The 19,043-nt window shown below is 38.7% G+C and overlaps 1 protein-coding gene across 1 annotated transcript; it reads left to right on the forward strand.

Annotated features, from left to right (window-relative positions):
* Positions 1-968: 968 nt before the first annotated feature.
* calm3a (calmodulin 3a (phosphorylase kinase, delta)) lies at positions 969-11,560 on the forward strand. The gene is made up of 6 exons (XM_040008513.1): positions 969-1,179; positions 8,023-8,053; positions 8,479-8,622; positions 9,004-9,110; positions 9,467-9,602; positions 9,782-11,560. The coding sequence occupies exons 1-6, from the start codon at positions 1,177-1,179 to the stop codon at positions 9,808-9,810; spliced, it is 450 nt and encodes a 149-aa protein (XP_039864447.1). The 5' UTR covers positions 969-1,176; the 3' UTR covers positions 9,811-11,560.
* The last annotated feature ends 7,483 nt before the right edge of the window (positions 11,561-19,043 follow it).

Genomic DNA, 19,043 nt, shown 5'->3' on the forward strand with positions numbered 1-19,043 from the left:
AAGATGTCTTTCTAGCATGCATAATCTTTCTCCAGGTTATCCTTAACATACTTCAGTCTAGCTTGAAGATGTCTCTTCTGCAGAAGTGGAATTTTTCTTGGTCTGCAACCTCAGATTCCATTTCTGTGCAGCACATATTTAGATGGATACATATTGTCAGGCATTCTAGGAACTGAGAAAAACTGTAATTGGTAATTGGGGAAAAAAACAGGTTTTAAAATGGGAACATCACTGTCTTTGTCTTTGTTATTGTCGTCGGCAGATAGTCTGAATTATGGAACATTTGTTACTGAATCACTGTCAGTACATTTATAGAAAGATATTCATAATCTTTAAATTGTGCATTGTGGTTTAAGTGATTGATTTCTTTTAGACTGTTCTCGATGTTGCTAAGTCATTCATTTGTGTGTTGGAAGTTTTTCTGGGGTCTTCAGACACACTAATACTTTTGTCCATTTTGTATATGCGATTTGATTTGATCAAGAACCTTGGACAAGAGAAAAAGACATTTTGGAAGGTGTTCTGAAGACCTATTTTGGATTTGAGATCATGTTTTGGAGTATTTTGTCCCAGGACAAGTGTAATTTCAACCACAAATGTCTATTTTAGTATTTTTTGCACGAATGGTTTTTAAATTAATGAGCGGTACAGAAATTGCCCTGTAATTTTAAAATGGCCCATTAGTATTGTGTTCAGTATGATCACTGGAACACTCTTTTCTCCCATAGACTGTTTATGAGACGTGGTAATGGGGCTAGTATCTTTGCGCGGTTTGATTTTGTAAAGCAGCAAAAATTGTGGTTTGCTCTTTGTTAAGTGTCAAATAATTATTAGGCGATAAACAGTGAATGATTACCGCAACAGAACGAGCTTTTTAATGCTCGTGTATTTCCATTTTGACAGTGGATTCAGTGGGACTAAAAACGTACAAGACAGCGGCGGAGGGATACACGGCTGTCAAACTGTGGTACAGCACGTCGCTGGTTTAGGTTTCCGGGCAACTCTGCTGCAACAGAAGGATACTGTCTACACAGATTTCCCGAAGCATTTGTTATACTTAAAGTCCTATTTTATTTTATTGTTCTATTTGAGTAAGTGATCACTAAGTAAGTAAAATACAAGACATTTAACTGAGCTTTTTTTCATCTTCACGGAGCTTGAAAAGTCAACGGGACGATGGTAAGTGTAAGCTAGCTAACGTAAGCTAGCTAGCCTTAGCTTTGAATCGTTTACATCGTAATGTCCTCATGCGACACTTTAATGCGTAATATAATCGTAAATGCATACGGTCTGAAGCAATAAAGCATATTCCGGCTTCCCTTCACAATGGCATTTATAATATTGGCAAACTGCAGAAAAATCCCACACCTGACGTGCATACAACGCTCTTTTTTTCATCATTTTATCGTCTATATATCGCAATTTTCGATCGGTGGTTTTATGTGTGCTTAACAGCTGACGAGATAGAAGAGAAGAGAAGAGAAACGTTTTATTTATTAGTGTCTGCCAAATGCGCAGCACTCACGCCGTATTGTGAGAGGACACAAACGGCCCGTTTAATGCTCAAATGTAACACCATTCATTCGGTTGATTAGCAGAGTTGTTGATGATGTGGTTGCAGTCTCCGAGCTTGGACAGATATTTGTGGCATTTGTTTTTTGGGTTGTTGTGGTTTTTTTTGGGGGGGGGGGGTTTGCTCACTTATTCATTTATTTATTTATTGGTTCGCTTGGACTCGAGAGTGGGCGTGGTGCCGGTGAAGGTGCTGTGTAAAAATAGACCGTCCAGTGTGAATGTGATCTTTACCCATCTCGTTAATCTTGCGAGAAAGACATCGGGACTCTGGGTAACTGTCATTTTCGACATGCCACATAAGGTGCTGCAGCACGGTCAGTATCTGTGTTAGCCACATCAGCAGGGTGTTTTGAACGGACTCGGACATGCGCAACAAGCGAGAAAAGGGGTCGTATTCAACCACCGATTGGGGTTACATAAGAATACGGCTCACAGGTAGCAACGCTTGTTTGTCATATTGCAAAGCTTTCAGCAAGGCGCTGCAACAATTTGGGAATAGATTCAATACCACCATGACACCATGTCCTGCGTTACGTATTGCGCCATAACGTTGAACCGCATTCTGCTTCTGCTGAATGATCCTCTTTTCCACCCCTCCTTTCTCGCCTCCCTTCCCCCCGCATTGAACCAAGCATCCCTGGTGCAGTCGGCTGTCAGGACCCGCAGTGCACCCTCCAAGATGGGATCTAACTATTTTAAATACTTCTAATATATACTTGCATGTGAATATCTGTATCTTTGTCTTATCATGTGTCGTCTGTTGTTCATCTGCATACTGTAAGAGAGCAGGCGAATGGAGTCCCTTGCGGTCTTTGCCAAGTAAGGAAACTTGGACAGCTACAAAATCCAATTTATTCACATGCTGCTCAAACACCATTTGCAAATATGATTAACTGGCTGCACTTCAGAAAAATATTGTCAACATAAGAATATATGACATGCTCTGTGGGGTACTGATGAGTTGAAAGCAAGCAGTACTTTTTACAGCAGCTGTATAAATCCTCCAGCTGTGCTCTGATCCAGACACTGCTTGCTTCAGCAACACTGAATTGGTTGGCAGTGAGCAGACTGGATACTCTGCAGTCTGCCATGCTCCCTTCTGCCTACCCCCCTTCCCCTTAAATGGGTGACTCATTGAAATTGACTTGAATGCATGGCATTACCACCACCACCGCAGAAATTTTGCTACAGAAATGTTGGCTTTAATCTGTTTGGTTTTGAAAAAGCAAGTTCATTTGTCCATTATCTGTGGTGCAAGAGCATGTGGATACAGTGAAAACATGTTTATTCGAGGCATTAGCTCAACAGCAAATGCACAGTGAGTCCTTAGGCAGTATTACATATAGCATTATCAGCTTATCCCCATCAACGAATTAGTGTCAGTGCTAAATTGTTGCAGACTCTAATGGTCTGTTTTATGCAGCAGGTATTTCAGTTTTCTAACAAACATCCTGAAGGAGTATGCAAAGCAGAAGGCACATTCAAAGGGTTTAAGCTGTTTTTTGTTTTGTTTTGTTAACATAATGTATTTTTTTTTTTTTTTTTTTATTTAATTAAAAAAAAATTTTTTAAAGACTCGAAGAGGTGGTTAGTTGCGGTGATATTCAGTGTGCTACATTGGCGACCCTGTTCGTGTCTCACTAATTATAGTAGGCGTGTGTATTTCGGGCTGTGGAGTATTTATACCAGTCCCTCATCGCACTTTCTCAGCCTGAAGTGAGCATGTTGACTGACTTGGACAGGCCTGATAAGGCTTCACATGGAGCGCACAATTATGTCTCAGATGAACTTGAAGAATGAATTTGTGTTACATGAGTTTAAATTCCTTGTTTGATTAATGAATTTATTTTGTGTGTGTGTGTGTGTGTGTGTGTGAATGTGGTAAAAAATATTGAACACTGTATGAATCAGCAGACACCCCACAATAAGAAATCACAATAATTCGGTCATGATACAATATTATTGTGATTTTTAACCATTTGCAACTTTGCATTAACACATACTGCCATTTTTCTTCTTTTTTCAAATGAATATTTTTTCCTCAAAGTTAATTTGTTTGTATTTTTTTTTTTTTTTTATCCAATAAAAAAGTTATCTCACTTCAGTTTTCTGTTGGGGGGGGTCAGGCATACAAGCACTGTTATAGTTAGACATTCCTATTTAACTATTAAATGTACTCTCAGTAACCTTCTTGTTCTGTTGTAATCTAACTAGAATACAGCCGGCAGGCAGCCAGTCGAGTCCCCTCGAGTTGTGCTCGTTGACAAAGGCTCATTCAGACTGATAGCAATTTGTTGGCAATCTGTCTTCATTTACAAATTAAATAAGTAATTTACAAACCTTAAGTAATTTTTCTGAGAGTGATTGAATACTGGCCAAGTCAGACTGAGACTGCAGAAACTCCAGTGTTGGATTTTAGGTTGAGCCGATTTAATGCAAGTTTGCTCGGCTAACAATATCTCAAGATGGTGGAGCTCTCTTGTTTCTAGTATTCCCAGAATATTTTCATTTAGTTATTAACAATTATTATTATTACATGAGTTCAAACAATGTGTGTAAAATAATCATGTGTATTTCTTTAATTTACATACATTTGTATGTGAAAATGTGAACACATCTACAGTTTAAGTTTGTTGTAAAGCTTTTTATGCTGTATTAACATAGTTTTATCTAGGTCATAGGTAATGGCCGGGTCCAGCTGCCAGAAAATACTGCAGTCTGTTTTGAATTAGTTTGTCTAAATTGCATTTGGATTGGCAGAGCCTGTGTACACAGTGGAGCCTGATGCACGTGTTCTCCATTTTGCCTGCTGGAAATTCTTTGTTTTTCTTTGAAAAATTATTGTTTTCAGGGTTTTTATATCAATCCAGAAGTGATTTAATTTGTTACTGCTTAGTCATTTCTTTTCCAAAAATATGAGAAACGGCTGTTTCATTTGTCTTTCTTTTCGTTTCTTGTTTATGAAATTGCATTATTTTCCCCATCAAGTTTAAGACCAGTTGAAAAATGGCAAAAAAAAATCATATTTTGCATGGTTGGATCTTAACAAGGTTCCAAGTAGAGTTTCAGTGTGCAACAAGAAGAAATAGGAGTGAGACAAAAAAAAATTTTGAGCATGCAATTTATTGAAAACCACGCTTAAACTGAAACAGGCTGTTTTACAGCTCATCAAAAGTTTAGCCTTAAAAAGGCCAAATCTGTGCAAAAATGTGGATTCATTGTCATTTTCTGTCAGGTAGAAAATGTCACACCACCCTTCCAAAAGAACCGGAAACTACCCCAAAACAGAAATCGAAGTTCCAGACATGAACTCAGTAATGAGTAGGTCCACCATTATTGTTGGTCTCTTCAAAAATTCTTTGTGGCATGCTTAATGCAAGCGTTTCCATGAGTTGAGTGGGAACATTTCTTCAAGTGGCGAAGACAGCCTTATGACGGGCATCTACTGTCTGGAACTGTTGTCCATTTTTGTACATTTCCTTTGCCATCCATCCCCAAAGGTTCTCAATTGAATTTAGATCCGGGGAACACGCAGGATGGTCCAACAGAGGGATTTTATTGTCCTGGAAGAAGTCCCTTGTCCTGCAGGCATTGTGTGCTATAGCGTTGTCCTGTTGAAAAACCCAGTCATTACCACACAGATGAGGGCCCTCAGTCATGAGGGAAGCTCTCTGTAACATCTGTACATAGGCGGCAGCCATTTGATGCCCCTGCACCGACTGTGCTCTAGGGCTGTGCGATAGGACCAAAATCTCATATCCCGATATAAAACATCTATCGTGCGATAACAATATAAATCACAAAAAATGTAATATTTCCTGTAAATTCTGTGAATCTCGGGTAGGTGAAGTGTTTCCAGCTGGGCGTCTTGTACCTGGAGTCGAGTGTTTTAACCGATGCATGAAACTACACATTTTTAGACATAGGTTGTAACGGCCGCCGTTTTCTTTGAGTATTTATTACACACCGTGCTGCGGGGAAAGCCTGTTCTAACGTTTGAGTCTAAGGTTTATTTTTTAGCACCTGGCGACTCTTTTTTTTTTTTTTTTTTTTTTTTTTTTTTTTTTTTTTTTGCTTCTCATCCGTCAATACTCTGCATACTTTTTCACGTGATTCCGTTTATTTTGAAAATTCTCAACAGGATCTTGAGCTTTCTTGTGAAAGGTTTATGTGGAAAATAAACAAGCGGACATGCGATGGTTTTACCGTCGTTGTTGCTAACGACAACCCATTAAAAACAGGTGCTTGTCTGTCTGTAGTGTGGTTATATTAAATATAAGAGGAAGAGAGAACTTTAAGAAATTAATATAGCCACTACAGTGACCATCAAAACGATGAAAAAAATATTGCCGTTAACTATTTATTTTTTGACACCACGAAACAAACGATAGCGTAAAATGAAACGATAGATGTTTTTATATTGTCATCCGATATATATGGTTATATCGAACAGCCCTAATGTGCTCCATATTTCCACTGAAGGAAAAAGCACCCCAGACCATTATGGCGCCGCCCTCCACTGTGGCGTGTAGAAAACATCTCAGGTGGGATCTGCTTGTCATGCCAGTAATGTTGGAAACCATCAGGACCATCAAGGTTAACTTTTTTTCTCATCAGAGAATAAAACTTTCTTCCACCTTCAATGTCCCATGTTTGGTGCTTTCTTGCAAAGTCCAAACGGTCAGTTTTGTGGCATTCAAGGAGTAGGGATGGGTATTGTTTAGGTTTTATCCGATACCAGTACCAAACCGGTACTTTTGAAACGGTGTTGGTGCTCGAACCGGTGCTTAAAGAATCAAGAACACAGACTTTGTCCAAAAACCTCTCATGTTTAGCTGTTTTTTGTAAAAAGATAACAATGTTAGCCTTTTATGCAGCTATAGGGCATATATGGTATCACTCTTGGCTGGAAGCAGTGCTTAAATAATGGGAAAAAAACACCAACTTTGTCCAAAAACCTCTCATGTTTAGCTGTTTCCCACTTTTTCTTTGGTCATTTTAGCCTTTTTGGCCAGGGTGAAGGGAGTATCTGCCATCAAACAAGAAGACAGCCGCATGTAACTACGACGGTGTTTGCTAGTTCACCTTACATGCATTAATTTAATAACGTGGTTAGCCTACTCAACGTAAATTACACACGAACAACATTAAGCTACTCGCCCAGAGAGGAACGGCTGCTGCTGCCATCATCATCCGTCATCATTTCTGCTACACTGGCAGGGCTAGGGGCCAGGACTCTCCTCTTCGGGTTCAAGTTGCTGACTCCGGGTCGATAACAGGCACCACACCCGCAGTAGATGTGTGAGGTCTCGCAGCAAGCTATCAAATAGGGTGCATTTCTCGGCTTTTAAAAAAACGCTATGCGCCACCATGTGTTTCATCAGATTTGAGGAGTTACCTCCTTTGCACAGTATCACAGTATCAGCATAATAGCACTTGTTGCAGGCTGCTGAGTTTGCATCTTTTGCTGTGAAGTACAGCCAGACTTTTGACCGTTTCGCCTTGGGCATTTTTAATCTGTAGCCATAATGGCACCGGATATCGGTACCCATCCCTATCAAGGAGACGAGGCCTTTGAAGACGTTTTTTGTGTTTGTGGCCCTTCAGTCTCAGATGCTGTCTGATGGTTATGGGGCTGCAGTCAGCACCAGCATTGGCCTTAATTTGGGTCAAGGATCATCCAGTGTCTTGACAGACAGCCAGTTGGATCCTCCGGCTCAGTGCTGGTGAAATTCTTTTGGGTCCTTTCACTTGACTTTTTTGTTCCATAACCATCAGGATCATTTAAGAAATTCCAAATGACTGTCTTACTGCGTCCCAGCTCAGCAGCAATGACGTGATGCGAGAGACGCTGTTTATGCAGTTCAACAACCTGACCAGGGTTCAAAAAGGGAATGTTTATTTGCATTGCCATCAGAACATCATGACAGTGTGACATTTTCTATCTGACAGAAAATGACAATGAATCCACATGTTGAAGCTCTTCTGGGAACCTTGTTAAGATGCCAAATATGATTTTTAATTTTTTTAATTATTATTATTATTATTTATTTTTTTTGCCATTTTTCAAGTGGTCTTAAACTTTTGACCAGGACTGTATATGTACATATATTTATGTCTAAAGTATATTTCCTCTACCTTGTATAATGTATATTTTCTTCAGTTTTTTGCATAGTATTGTTGTTCTTAGGCATGATGCAGCTGTGTCTATATAACTGCCCTCCCTACTGTGCTGTTGTAACAGTGTGAATTTCCCGTCTCTGGGATTTAAATGCTGTCTTATCTTATTTGCCTAGTCCTAATATAAGTTGAACTTGCCATTAAAAACTGTATTTCTTGAATACAATGCACGATTTAATAATTGTAAATGGTGGCAGGGTTGAAAAAGAGGTTATTTCTATGCTGAAGCATCAGTGTTTTATCAGTGTCTTTTTCCCTTTTCAACAGGCTGATCAGCTGACTGAGGAGCAGATTGCTGGTGAGTGCATACCTTAACCAAGCCTTTTTGGCTTGTTTTAGGTTTAGCAACACCTAATTTCTCCAACAAACCTTAGAAACTAGGCTCTCAGAGATTATACAAGATGTGCAGGTCTATGGGATTGTATGCTAATTATGGTCCCATACTATTAACTAGATAATTGCATTCAATTTGTTTTCCCTAGGTATAAAATCAGACCCTGGGTAATGAGAAGCAGCAGGGTTTTGAGTCAGGTGTCCTAGAAATGCTTGCATGTCTACATTAAAGCTGCAGTGCTTTGTATTCAGCCTGTGCTCTTCTTATCAGGGGTTGTCTGTTCAGTGTCCCAGTTGTTGCAAATGCACTGACTATTGTGTATAGTCAGTGAATGTTCATTGGATTCAGTCTTCATTACAACTCACAGTTCTCTTTCTGCAAATGTACAGAGTTCAAGGAGGCATTCTCACTGTTTGATAAGGATGGCGATGGTACAATTACTACCAAAGAGCTCGGGACTGTGATGCGCTCTTTGGGACAGAATCCTACAGAGGCTGAGCTGCAGGACATGATCAATGAAGTAGATGCTGATGGTGAGATCAAACTAACATGCACAAGAGCTTGAAGTTGCATTACTTTTGAGAAGGCTCTTCATGAAGAGAATTCTTGTGTCATTCAAGAATTTAGTGACTGGCATAAATGCAGATCCTGATATCTGAGATGGCATAACTTGTTTCTGTTCTCTCTGTATAGATGTGTGTAGATTGAATCTAGTCTTTGTTGTTTTTGTTGCCTTGTCTGTTGTAATTAATAAAAATGATGTGCATTTCCTTTTATACTTTGAACTACCTTGCATTGTCATAAGCTAATTTTCCTGATCTGATTTTGAGTTTTTCTGGTAAATTACACGGTGATAACACTTTTTTTTTCCTGGTTTGTTATTTGTTTTTGTTTTATTTATTTATTTTATTAAGGTAATGGTACAATTGACTTTCCTGAGTTTCTGACAATGATGGCCAGGAAGATGAAAGATACAGACAGTGAGGAGGAGATCAGAGAAGCCTTCAGAGTCTTTGACAAGGTAAAGTAGGAGTAAAGTGGAAATATTTAATTAGACTATTCAGCAAAAGGAGAGCCTCTGTATTTGTTAGAAATGACTTTGATCCATGATGATGGCTAGACAAAAGAATGAAAAATGTCTGCATAAGCAATATTCTGGAGCGTTTCTGTCTTTCTGCTAGCCGGACTATTATATTAAGCGTCCCAAACACACAAATATTGAACATTTAGCTCAATAGACTTCCTAAATCAGGATCTCGACATCACAGGTGAAGGGAATAGCCTTGTATCTGGCGCTATGGTATCTGTAGACACACACCTGCCTGTAAACATAGAAGACACCAAGCTAATTTTCTGCTTTTGTTTTGCCACCTGTAGGATGGTAACGGGTACATCAGTGCAGCAGAGCTTCGGCACGTCATGACCAACCTGGGTGAAAAGCTCACTGATGAGGAGGTGGACGAGATGATACGCGAGGCCGACATTGATGGAGATGGTCAGGTCAACTACGAGGGTGAGATTTTAATTATTAACCACCATACTTTTTGTGAGTCTGCAAATGTGAAAATCTACAAGTTTGTGTGTATGCACTTTATTTTTTTTCCATCTGGTAACTGTGCTGTTGCAGTTAGTTATTTGTTCATTATTTAACGTAACTTTAAATGTTGCTTTCTGTTCTTTTGTTTTCCACAGAGTTTGTCCAGATGATGACAGCCAAGTGAAGAGAAATTTGAAATTTCTTTTAACGTTGCTTGTCCTCTAAGATCACTGTCAAATATACCAAAAAAAAGAACAATTCTCAAATGATAAATTTACCCTCCCCTCCAGAAAAAAATCATTTATCTAAACCGTTTGCAAATTGTGCTTTAGTGCATCCAGCTACTTCTAAGGTATCTGTTTCATCACCACCAGAACAGAATAATCCCTAGAGAAGTTAATGGACCAAGCTTTAAGAGGGCCAAAGCCCCTGGTACTTCAGACCAAGATTCTGCTGAGTCACCCTGCTCCTGATTAATTTAGAGGAAAGCGCAACATCGTAAAAGGCAGAGGGATAGGAACCTATGCCACGGTTCATGTAGAGAAGTTGGCTTTTCAATTCTTACCTGATAGTCTTGAACAAAGAAAATCAACTCTCTTGCACCAGTGGTGACTCTCCAAATACTGAATTGAGTACTCTTCTTGCATGCACCCTTTCTGTGACTGTCTCTCGTGACAACAAGGAAGCTCTGATCTTGTCAGAGGTAGTGTTCAGGTTGTGTACACACTGGAGGTATATACATAAATATATAGCTATATATCTGTAAAAAATTTGTGTCACTATTGATTATTGCAAGAGCAAATAGTTGCAATGTAGGGTGTTTATTGGTGCTCTGCTGGAGATGAGCATTCTTATAACCTTGAAGAGTTCGAACGAAAACGAGGGACTGAAAATTGCTGGATGGTTTTTCTTTTTTTCTTTGTTTGTTTTCCTCAGTTGGATGTTATTTTGTATTGTTTTGAGTCGTGGGTTTTACGTTGCACTGATTGAAGACGGGAGTGTGTTGAATTGCTTCAGGATGATTATTGGGAAAACACACTTGAGGACTGCAGTTGATACATTTGTTCTGCAAACAGATATCCTGATGATGCAATATTGATGTAACGCTTTATAAATGTGTTCTCAAATATTAATGTATTGCTGACGAACTTTGGTCACAAATTATATCTATATAAGTGTATCGTTAAATTTGCAATGCCTATTGTTGTAGTAAATGATCTGTGACATGTTTTCTCTTCGGTTTTGAAATGTGCCATAATACTCTTAAAAACAAAAAACAAAAAAAAAAAACCTCAACCTTCTTGCAAGACCTGTAGTTCTTTAGAATAGAAAAACTCTACTTAATATAATAATATAAAAATACATGCAGTTCATCATATTTGCACTTTGGTATAAACCATGTGGTTGTTTAAAAAAATGGAGGACAAAGTTTTGTTTTAAAAGAAGAAAAAGAAACCAAATGTCACTGTTGCTGCTGCTATAACAACATGTTTCACTCATTGTCCTTGTTGTTGTCTGATCTTCAATTTATAGTCCGGTGATTCAACCTCCAGTCGGCTTGCTGTTTTACTAAACAGAATACATTCAGTGTATACTGACACATACTGCTTGTGGTGGGGGGGTGATGTGTTTCATTGAGGCTTGCATATGGGGAATGAAATGGGTTTGTAGCAACGACTTCAGCTTTAGATGTGCAGTTGGTTTCAGTGTTAGGTTTTTGAACAGTTGGCTAAATTTAAGCTGGGGAATCTTGTGATTTCCTCAATGTGTGAAACTTAATATACTGCTCTGTTTGAGGCGTACTAATTGGTTACATTTGAGTCAGATGTTTGGAAGTAAATGGTTATTGGACTGTTAATTTCTGAAGGTGTGTCCAGTATGGAAAGATGTGATATATTTTCCATAAATCAATAAATTGACTGAGCTTTACTTCACCTGTATTTCCTTGACATGTTTATTCTAAAATTAGTCATTTTTTTGTAACTGTTCACAAATTCCCATAATGTTGCAATACACTCCCCCGTCCAGTGCTTCTGTGTTAGAAAGGAGACTCTTCCAGATAGCCTCAGACTGGGTCAGGGCAGGTCAGTCTAGGCCTTCACTCTAGAAACTATCCTGGGCAGAGGCTATATTTGGCAGCTCATGAGATTGCTGCAGGAGCCTGTGCTAATCCAGGTCAGCAAGGGTCACGACCCCTCACACAGTCTAAATGCAAAAAGCCTTTCTTGTTGAGAGGCAAGATCAAGAGCCAATAGAACAGCGTTTTATCTGGGCCAGGTGAATGTGATTGGATGTGTGTCCACATGCTAATCGTGCAAGTGTAAGTAGATAATATAAATGAATTAGGAAACAGGAGCACACTCAGCAGTACAATAAGAACCGTAGCACTACAGACAGGCAGGTGTGGTAATCCCTCTACGGTTGTATAACAGGCTGGAAAGGCTTGCTGGTTTACACTGAGAATCAACAATGCACTGCCTCTTCTGCAGTGAGGGTTGTAGACATTCATTATAAATAATTGAATTACAAGTTTTACTTTGGATCTGCTGTATCAAGTGGAGAAAAGAAAGAGAGGCAATCACTTACAGATTACAACTGTACCAGCAAAACAGATTACAAAATCTGATAAATATCAAAGACACAGTACACTGAAAAACAGCAGCGCCCCCAGCACACACCAGCCATTTAATGTGCTGCTCAAATGACAATGCCTCAATGAATACGATCCAATAATCAAATAACACAAGGCTGTATAATCTATCATAATGCAGCTGTGTAGTGAGATATACACACATACACACACACACACACACACACACACACACACACACACACACTAAATGTTTCACTACATTTCCAATGCAGTAATTTTCACTGACATTAAATGTTTATAACGTAATTCTACAGTTTGTATGGAAACTTGAGTAAATTTTCTGAAGCACAGTAACTGAATCCTTGGTAATTAGGCTATAGCAAAGGGGTTTTGGACTTGTTTAGCCATCAGTAGTGGAATATTTAGTCTGGGTCCTCTATATCTGAGATGTCCGATTCTGAGTCAATGCTTCCGAGTTCCTAGCTGGCCTCATAGCAGCCATGTTACTTAAGATATTAAAAAAAACATCAGAAAGTACAATGTTTGAAATGCACAGAAAACTATAAACAGGGCTGCACATAAATGGTCCGCAGGTGCGCATTCGCTGTCATCTAAGGGTTAAATTCATTTTATTACATTCTAATCACGTTTTTTAAGTAAGGCGGTGCTCAAAAATGCACAATACTTTCTACTAAAGAGAAACTAAAGTAGAAGTTGTATTAAAAAAATTGAAGCACTCAAGTACGCCCATCAAATTTGCACTTAATCAAAAGTACACTACATCACTGCTAGACAAAAACTTCTGGATTTCCCTGTCATTCTATACCTAATACCTTTGACATATTACATTGTAGATAAAGAATATTTCCGTCGAGCACACACACTGCAAATAATCAAACACTGTCACCAGAATAAAACAACATGAAACATTTTACACGTCCACACGGTGGCAGTGTTTCATCACGTTCCAACTGGACTCAAGATGCGCTGCGCAAGACAGGAAGGAGATGAGACAGCCTAACTGGAAACAGATGAATGAAATCATTTTTTGAGAAATCGTGTTTTCTGTTGAAGAACATTAAAGGGTAGCATATTCTTAGTCACAGAAATCTTTAGTTGGAGGGTGAAATGGTCTGTTTGTGCACATGAAGAAACATGCGCGCGTGTGTTGTATGTGTGAATTGTAGGTGCATGGGTTTGCTTGGGTGCACCACACCCACTACCCATGCTTGTGTACGCTGTAACCTAACCACCCCTTTGCTTTAGAAACATATTATATTTCTTTCCACTATCATTGTGTCTGAGGGAGGTGGGGTAGTGGGCATTATATAAATTTCACGGTGTAAAGCAGACGCCTAAATAATGTATCTATTTTAGGGTTGTGTTTGGACAGTTGTTCTAACTTATTTAATTTTTTTCACACAACACCTCCCTTTCTAAGACCTCCCAAGAATCCCCTTCTTTCTCCTCATATCTACTGTTTTGACATAATTCAACACTGTGCAAAGCCTGGCACACTATCTCGCTTTGCATGAAGCTGAACACATTTAGTTTCTCCTGCACGTTGTATATATTCTTCACTTTTGTATCTTAATGTTATCCACCAACTATCAGTGCTTTGGCTTAAAATATAAAGTGTCTCAAAATAGAAGAAAGAAGTGAAAATATCTAGCTGTTGCATAATCCTCTTGCTGAGACAATATACACCTGACTAGCCAACAGTTCCCAAGTTGTGAAAAGGTGACCTGGAGGCTATCTACCACACAGTAGCAGAATCTGAGATGCAAGTTGGGACAGATTGGATTAGAAGTTCTGAGACACCGCCAAAGCTCATTGAGAACAACAGGGCTCCGGTCCCGTGGGACCAACCAACATCGTGGTGACTGACAAGGACCAGAAGACCACAATCCCAACAGACAACAACATCAGGAAGAAGGTCCACGAGAATTATCAGAGGGTGAAAGAACAACTAGAACCGGAAAAAAAAGTCCAAAGTGGTCCAAGTGTTAATTGGAGCACTTAGGAGCTGGAACCCTAAAACTTAAAGAGTGGCTCCAGCAAATTCCAGGCACAACATCAGAGCTCTCTGTCCAGAAGAGTGCAGGATTAGGAACAGCTGAGATACTGCAGAGAACTCTCAAACTCCCAGGCCAGCATGATTTATTATAAAAACTAAACAATCTTGGACCTTCTGCTCAAAGTTCCAATGCATGTTGTGTTTGTCTCCTAAAACTTCTGAATGTTTATTTTGAAATAGCCTGTCAAAATAATAGTTAGCTTTGTCTTAACCTTTAATAAAGACTTTGCATACATTTCAGATTATGATACTGTTAAGCTAAAGAGAATAAACAAGAAATGAAAACTTCTCACGGTTAAAGTACTAGATATGGAAAGTAAAGTTTCAGTATCCCTTTCCCATCTTCAAAAGAAGGGCTATGTGACATTTCACTTCAGGTTGAGTGCTTTCTCTTGCTTTGTGGTTCCTGGAGCGGTTTCCATCTAATGCTGCTAAAGACTTCAGCCAAATAGCCTAGATTTTTCTAAGTATGATCTCTGGTATTTAATTTCCTTCTTTCTCCGAACTTACAACCACAATGGTCTCACTATGCTTAAAAAAAGAAACCATAACATCATTTTTAATGCAAGTCCTGTAAGTCTCCACACTCAGGATGCAAAACCTGACACTATAAAGTCTTTCAGGCTGGATCTACTTGTTTTGCAAAGCATAGAATAAAAAGAGTTTTGTGGAGTCTCTGCCCAAAGGAAATCATTTATCCATACACGTGGAATTAGTTGTGGTGGAGAAGAAAAATCTTCAAACTCTGTGTTATTTGAAAAGCTTTTAATTTGATGGACAGAAAGTAAAGCCAAGTCCTGCAAATAGATAAGACAAAGCAGTAGGGACTTCTTGAAAAAATAAAAAACAACCAATAAACAGCTGCCATCAGCAGTGAAGACGTCTTCATATGCTATTATGATTTGAATTGCATTAACCAAAGTAAGCCAGTGCAGGCCTGTCTTATTATTTTTGAATTGTAGCTGCATGTCTATCGTCAGGGAAGCCCTTTCCATTTCTGTGTACACAACTGCTAACAATATAATTCTGGGTGTAGCTAAATGGCAGGAAAATGTTGTTGACTGTGATTTTCTTAAAATTGTTCAATAAAAAGTGATTGAATTTAAAAATGGAAAGAATACGAAAAAGAAAGTTCTAAGTTTTTACTTCTTGTTTCCTCTTTTGCATTTGTGGCCAGATGTTTTCATACATTCGTCACTGGCATGAATGTCACATTAATTTTGGGCTGAACCATTCGTTTTCCAGGTTGGAATGACTTTACAGCATACGTATTTAATGATATATTTTTTTAAAACAAAGAATTGGGTGCACAAGTTGGATTTCTTCTAAACCACACAGAGTCAACAGTATACATAACCCCCCCTAATATTTAGTTTACCTTGACCAGATGCCGAAAACAAGCTTCAGACATAATTCTAGCTTTTCTCTCTCATCTTGGCAGTATTAGTAGCGTTCATATAAGTTGGCTGTTGGAATTCACAATTGATGGTTCACTAAAAGCAGTTTTGCTGAGGACTAAAGATGAATGATGTGCTCAAACAGAGTGGTCAGTTTATAGAACAGAAATATGCAATACATCTTTGTGTAAAGTAAGTGAGCATGAAAAATACAAATGTTAACAGAATTGGCATGAATTGTGAGCTCAAATTCTTTCAAAGTATTTGGGATTTTGCACATGGGTTTGTATCTGTATTAGATCAGCAGCATCTTCTCCACAATCTTGAGCTTACATCTTTACGGTCTGCGTCAGCATCTGGCTCATAATTAGAGTGTGTTTTGCGTCACCGGTCTTTCGAATGTAAAAACACAAATGAAGGGTGAATTTGAAAGGAGAAAGAAACAAAGCCCACCGTGACATGGGAAGGTGAAAATACGTGGTGGCTTATTTAATAATTTAGTGATTATTATTTCCATGACTTCAGTACCTGAATCACTCAGTTAAAATAAAACAAGAACCAGCAGGAAGGAAGTGCCGTACAAATATGGAAAATCTGTGTAGGCACAGAAATCTTTTCTTTTTTTCCCAATCTATTGCATTTTTTTTATCTACTCTTACTTGGCCCTTTGAAACATGTCAACAGACACAAGTGCGCAGCATTCATCCATATGATAAATATGACCTTTTTCATAATCTAATTCAGCTTTGGGAGCTTTTCCAAGATCTCTTGAGATCTGATTTAACCTCTACTTTAAACTCAGATCTTTTACCGCTAACATCTGCTTCCAATTAGGAAGACAAAGAAAGATGAAAACAACCAAGTTCAAACACCTTTGAACTTCACATGTTTCGTAATTCTGGTGAAGACAAAGTAATGTCATTATTCAGCCATTCTGTAGGGAAACATGAGGTTTGTTTTTTTTACGCTCTCTTCCTGAAAATGAATTTTTACATCAGTAAATTCCTTTGTCCTAAATCTGAAATGACATTTTCTGAGCAGAAAACAAAGCACAAGCTGATGTGAGATGCGTCATTTGTTTTACAGGAAAACTGCTTTGACATTCAACTGAAAGTAAAAAGATGCTCATCAGGTAAGACGGTTTATATTCATGTCCACTCACTGCCTCTACTGTACTTAAAAACAGCTGGCTCACCTGTTATTATTCTCTTTAGAAAAGAAAAGGAAAACTACTGTTCAAGCAACATTTAGCTAGACTTTGTTTTCATAGCAGCCTTTTTTTTTTAACAATTCACAGACCAATGTAAGCAATATATTTTGATACTTCACTTAATGGCACACCATTTCTAAATAGGAGTGTTTCTTGTATTTTTAAACTTGCCAAGCAGCCAAGTCAAGAAAAATGCAATCGTGGGGTTCGCACATCTGTTTCATAGTCCATCTTTTTTTTACTTCCATTTTTAATTTGGACTATGCGCACAGTCACGGACCATTCCAGGTCCCTATAACCTCTAACAGCATAAAAACAGCAGAAAGATGCAGAAGTGGAGGTACTAGTTCCAACTACCTGTGTCAGGACACCTATTAGTCAATGCAACACCTCTAGCTCCAGCAGCCAGGTGGATAAATTATATAAAATGTTAGCCCTCCTCACTCTTGCTATGAGGGGTTAAGCTCATAGATTCAAAACAATTTGGGGCATTTTAACGTAAAACTCTGTGTGGAATTACTCAGTTTTTGGCGCTAACCTCAAGCAGCCAGATTGGCTTAATTTATCAGTTTCCAGAGTTTTGTGAGTGTGTTCACTTGAAAAGAGTTACATAGCACTCGTCTTTCTTCGGGTCCACCACTTGCTGGTGATGCACCAATACTTGCGTCAGATGACAGTCAAAGGTTAGTTGGAAAAGCAAGTAGAAACAGGATTTGCTTTTCTTCTTGGAAAATTTGAGCCATTCCCTCACCAGTGGCAATGCAGCACAATTTTTTAGGGGTTTTCTTACATTTAAAAACACTACTGTGTCACCGTAATGGATGGAGTCTGCTCAGTGCACTACATATGGCTTATTTAACTAGTCAAAAATACACAACAGTAGTTGTTATAGTTCTACTAATATTTACATGCACTGCCAGAACCTTAGGCTGTTAAGTCAAGGTTAGTGGGGCCGCTTCGACTTTCCAATTTGCAAATCCGACTTGAGGGCATGTTCCAGTTGAAAATTACCACTGGGAATTCAAAAATTCTGGATTGCAACTTCAAATCAAACAGACTCCGAGGTCTTGGTGGTTTGATCCCAAGGTCTCCTGTCAATCAGTGTTAATAATCTGTTTGTCCATCCAGCTGTCCATAATTCTTCCTGTCATTACACATCTAATCATTTCATCCAGCTGTTCTCCCACTCATAATCATTATCAGCCTTCTAGTATCTATTCTGTCTACCAGTTATCTATCCATTCACCCACTCACTCATTTATTATCCAAAACATCATCCCCTACTCTACTTATCTATTCATCTACCAATCACCCACCTACAGTCCTCTCACTAATCTGTCCATCATACAGCATTCTTCATTTTTCCAGCATTTTGCCATCCATTATTTCTTATTTTGAGTACATATTTCATCTGAACTGTAGTTGCCAGATCCATCTAGTCATTAATTAAGATCATACAAGCAAACACCTACAGCTTTGATTGTAAACCAAAGCTTTGCTAAAGCTATTATAAACTGCTTATGTATCTAAATAAGCAGTTGTTTAAATTTACCAAGTGTTATGATCTTGGCGCCTCAGTTGCTATGTTCACAAACTCATCTGATGGTTTGAGGAATGTTTGCAAGTATGTCTGCATTTGTTTTTAGCTTCTTTGTGTGTTGTTTATTTAAAGTTGCTAGCCTGGTTTGCTTTATGGGCAAAGCAACTGTAAACAACTCAAGTGCTATCCAGATCTCAAGTTGGTAGTTAACAGTAAACTTTGTGAGGGAGGGAGGGAGGGAGGGAGGGAGTGCTTGAATGCTGGAGAGATGAAGTGAAACTGAGAAGGCTGAAACTGCATGTCTGTATTAGCTGTGTAACTCTGCAAAACTCAACAAAGTATAACACAAGGAGAAATCTGATCTGCATTACTCTATCCATAATTGAAGCTTGGCACTTTGCTGTTATGAATATGACTGGTCAGCTACAGAAACAGCAACAGGAAGCAAGCGTGAATAGGATTACTCTGAGAGGAAAGTGAGCAGTGAAATGTAATTACTATGTTGCAATTTGTATTCATGGCTATTGTTTGTGATGACTCTATTGTTAGTATCCTTTGTAGGTGTCACTGAAACAAACCATTAAGGACTAAAGTAATAGC

Source organism: Simochromis diagramma, unplaced genomic scaffold (genome assembly GCF_900408965.1).
Source record: "Simochromis diagramma unplaced genomic scaffold, fSimDia1.1 OVJJ01000344.1, whole genome shotgun sequence".
Classification (NCBI taxonomy): domain Eukaryota; kingdom Metazoa; phylum Chordata; class Actinopteri; order Cichliformes; family Cichlidae; genus Simochromis; species Simochromis diagramma.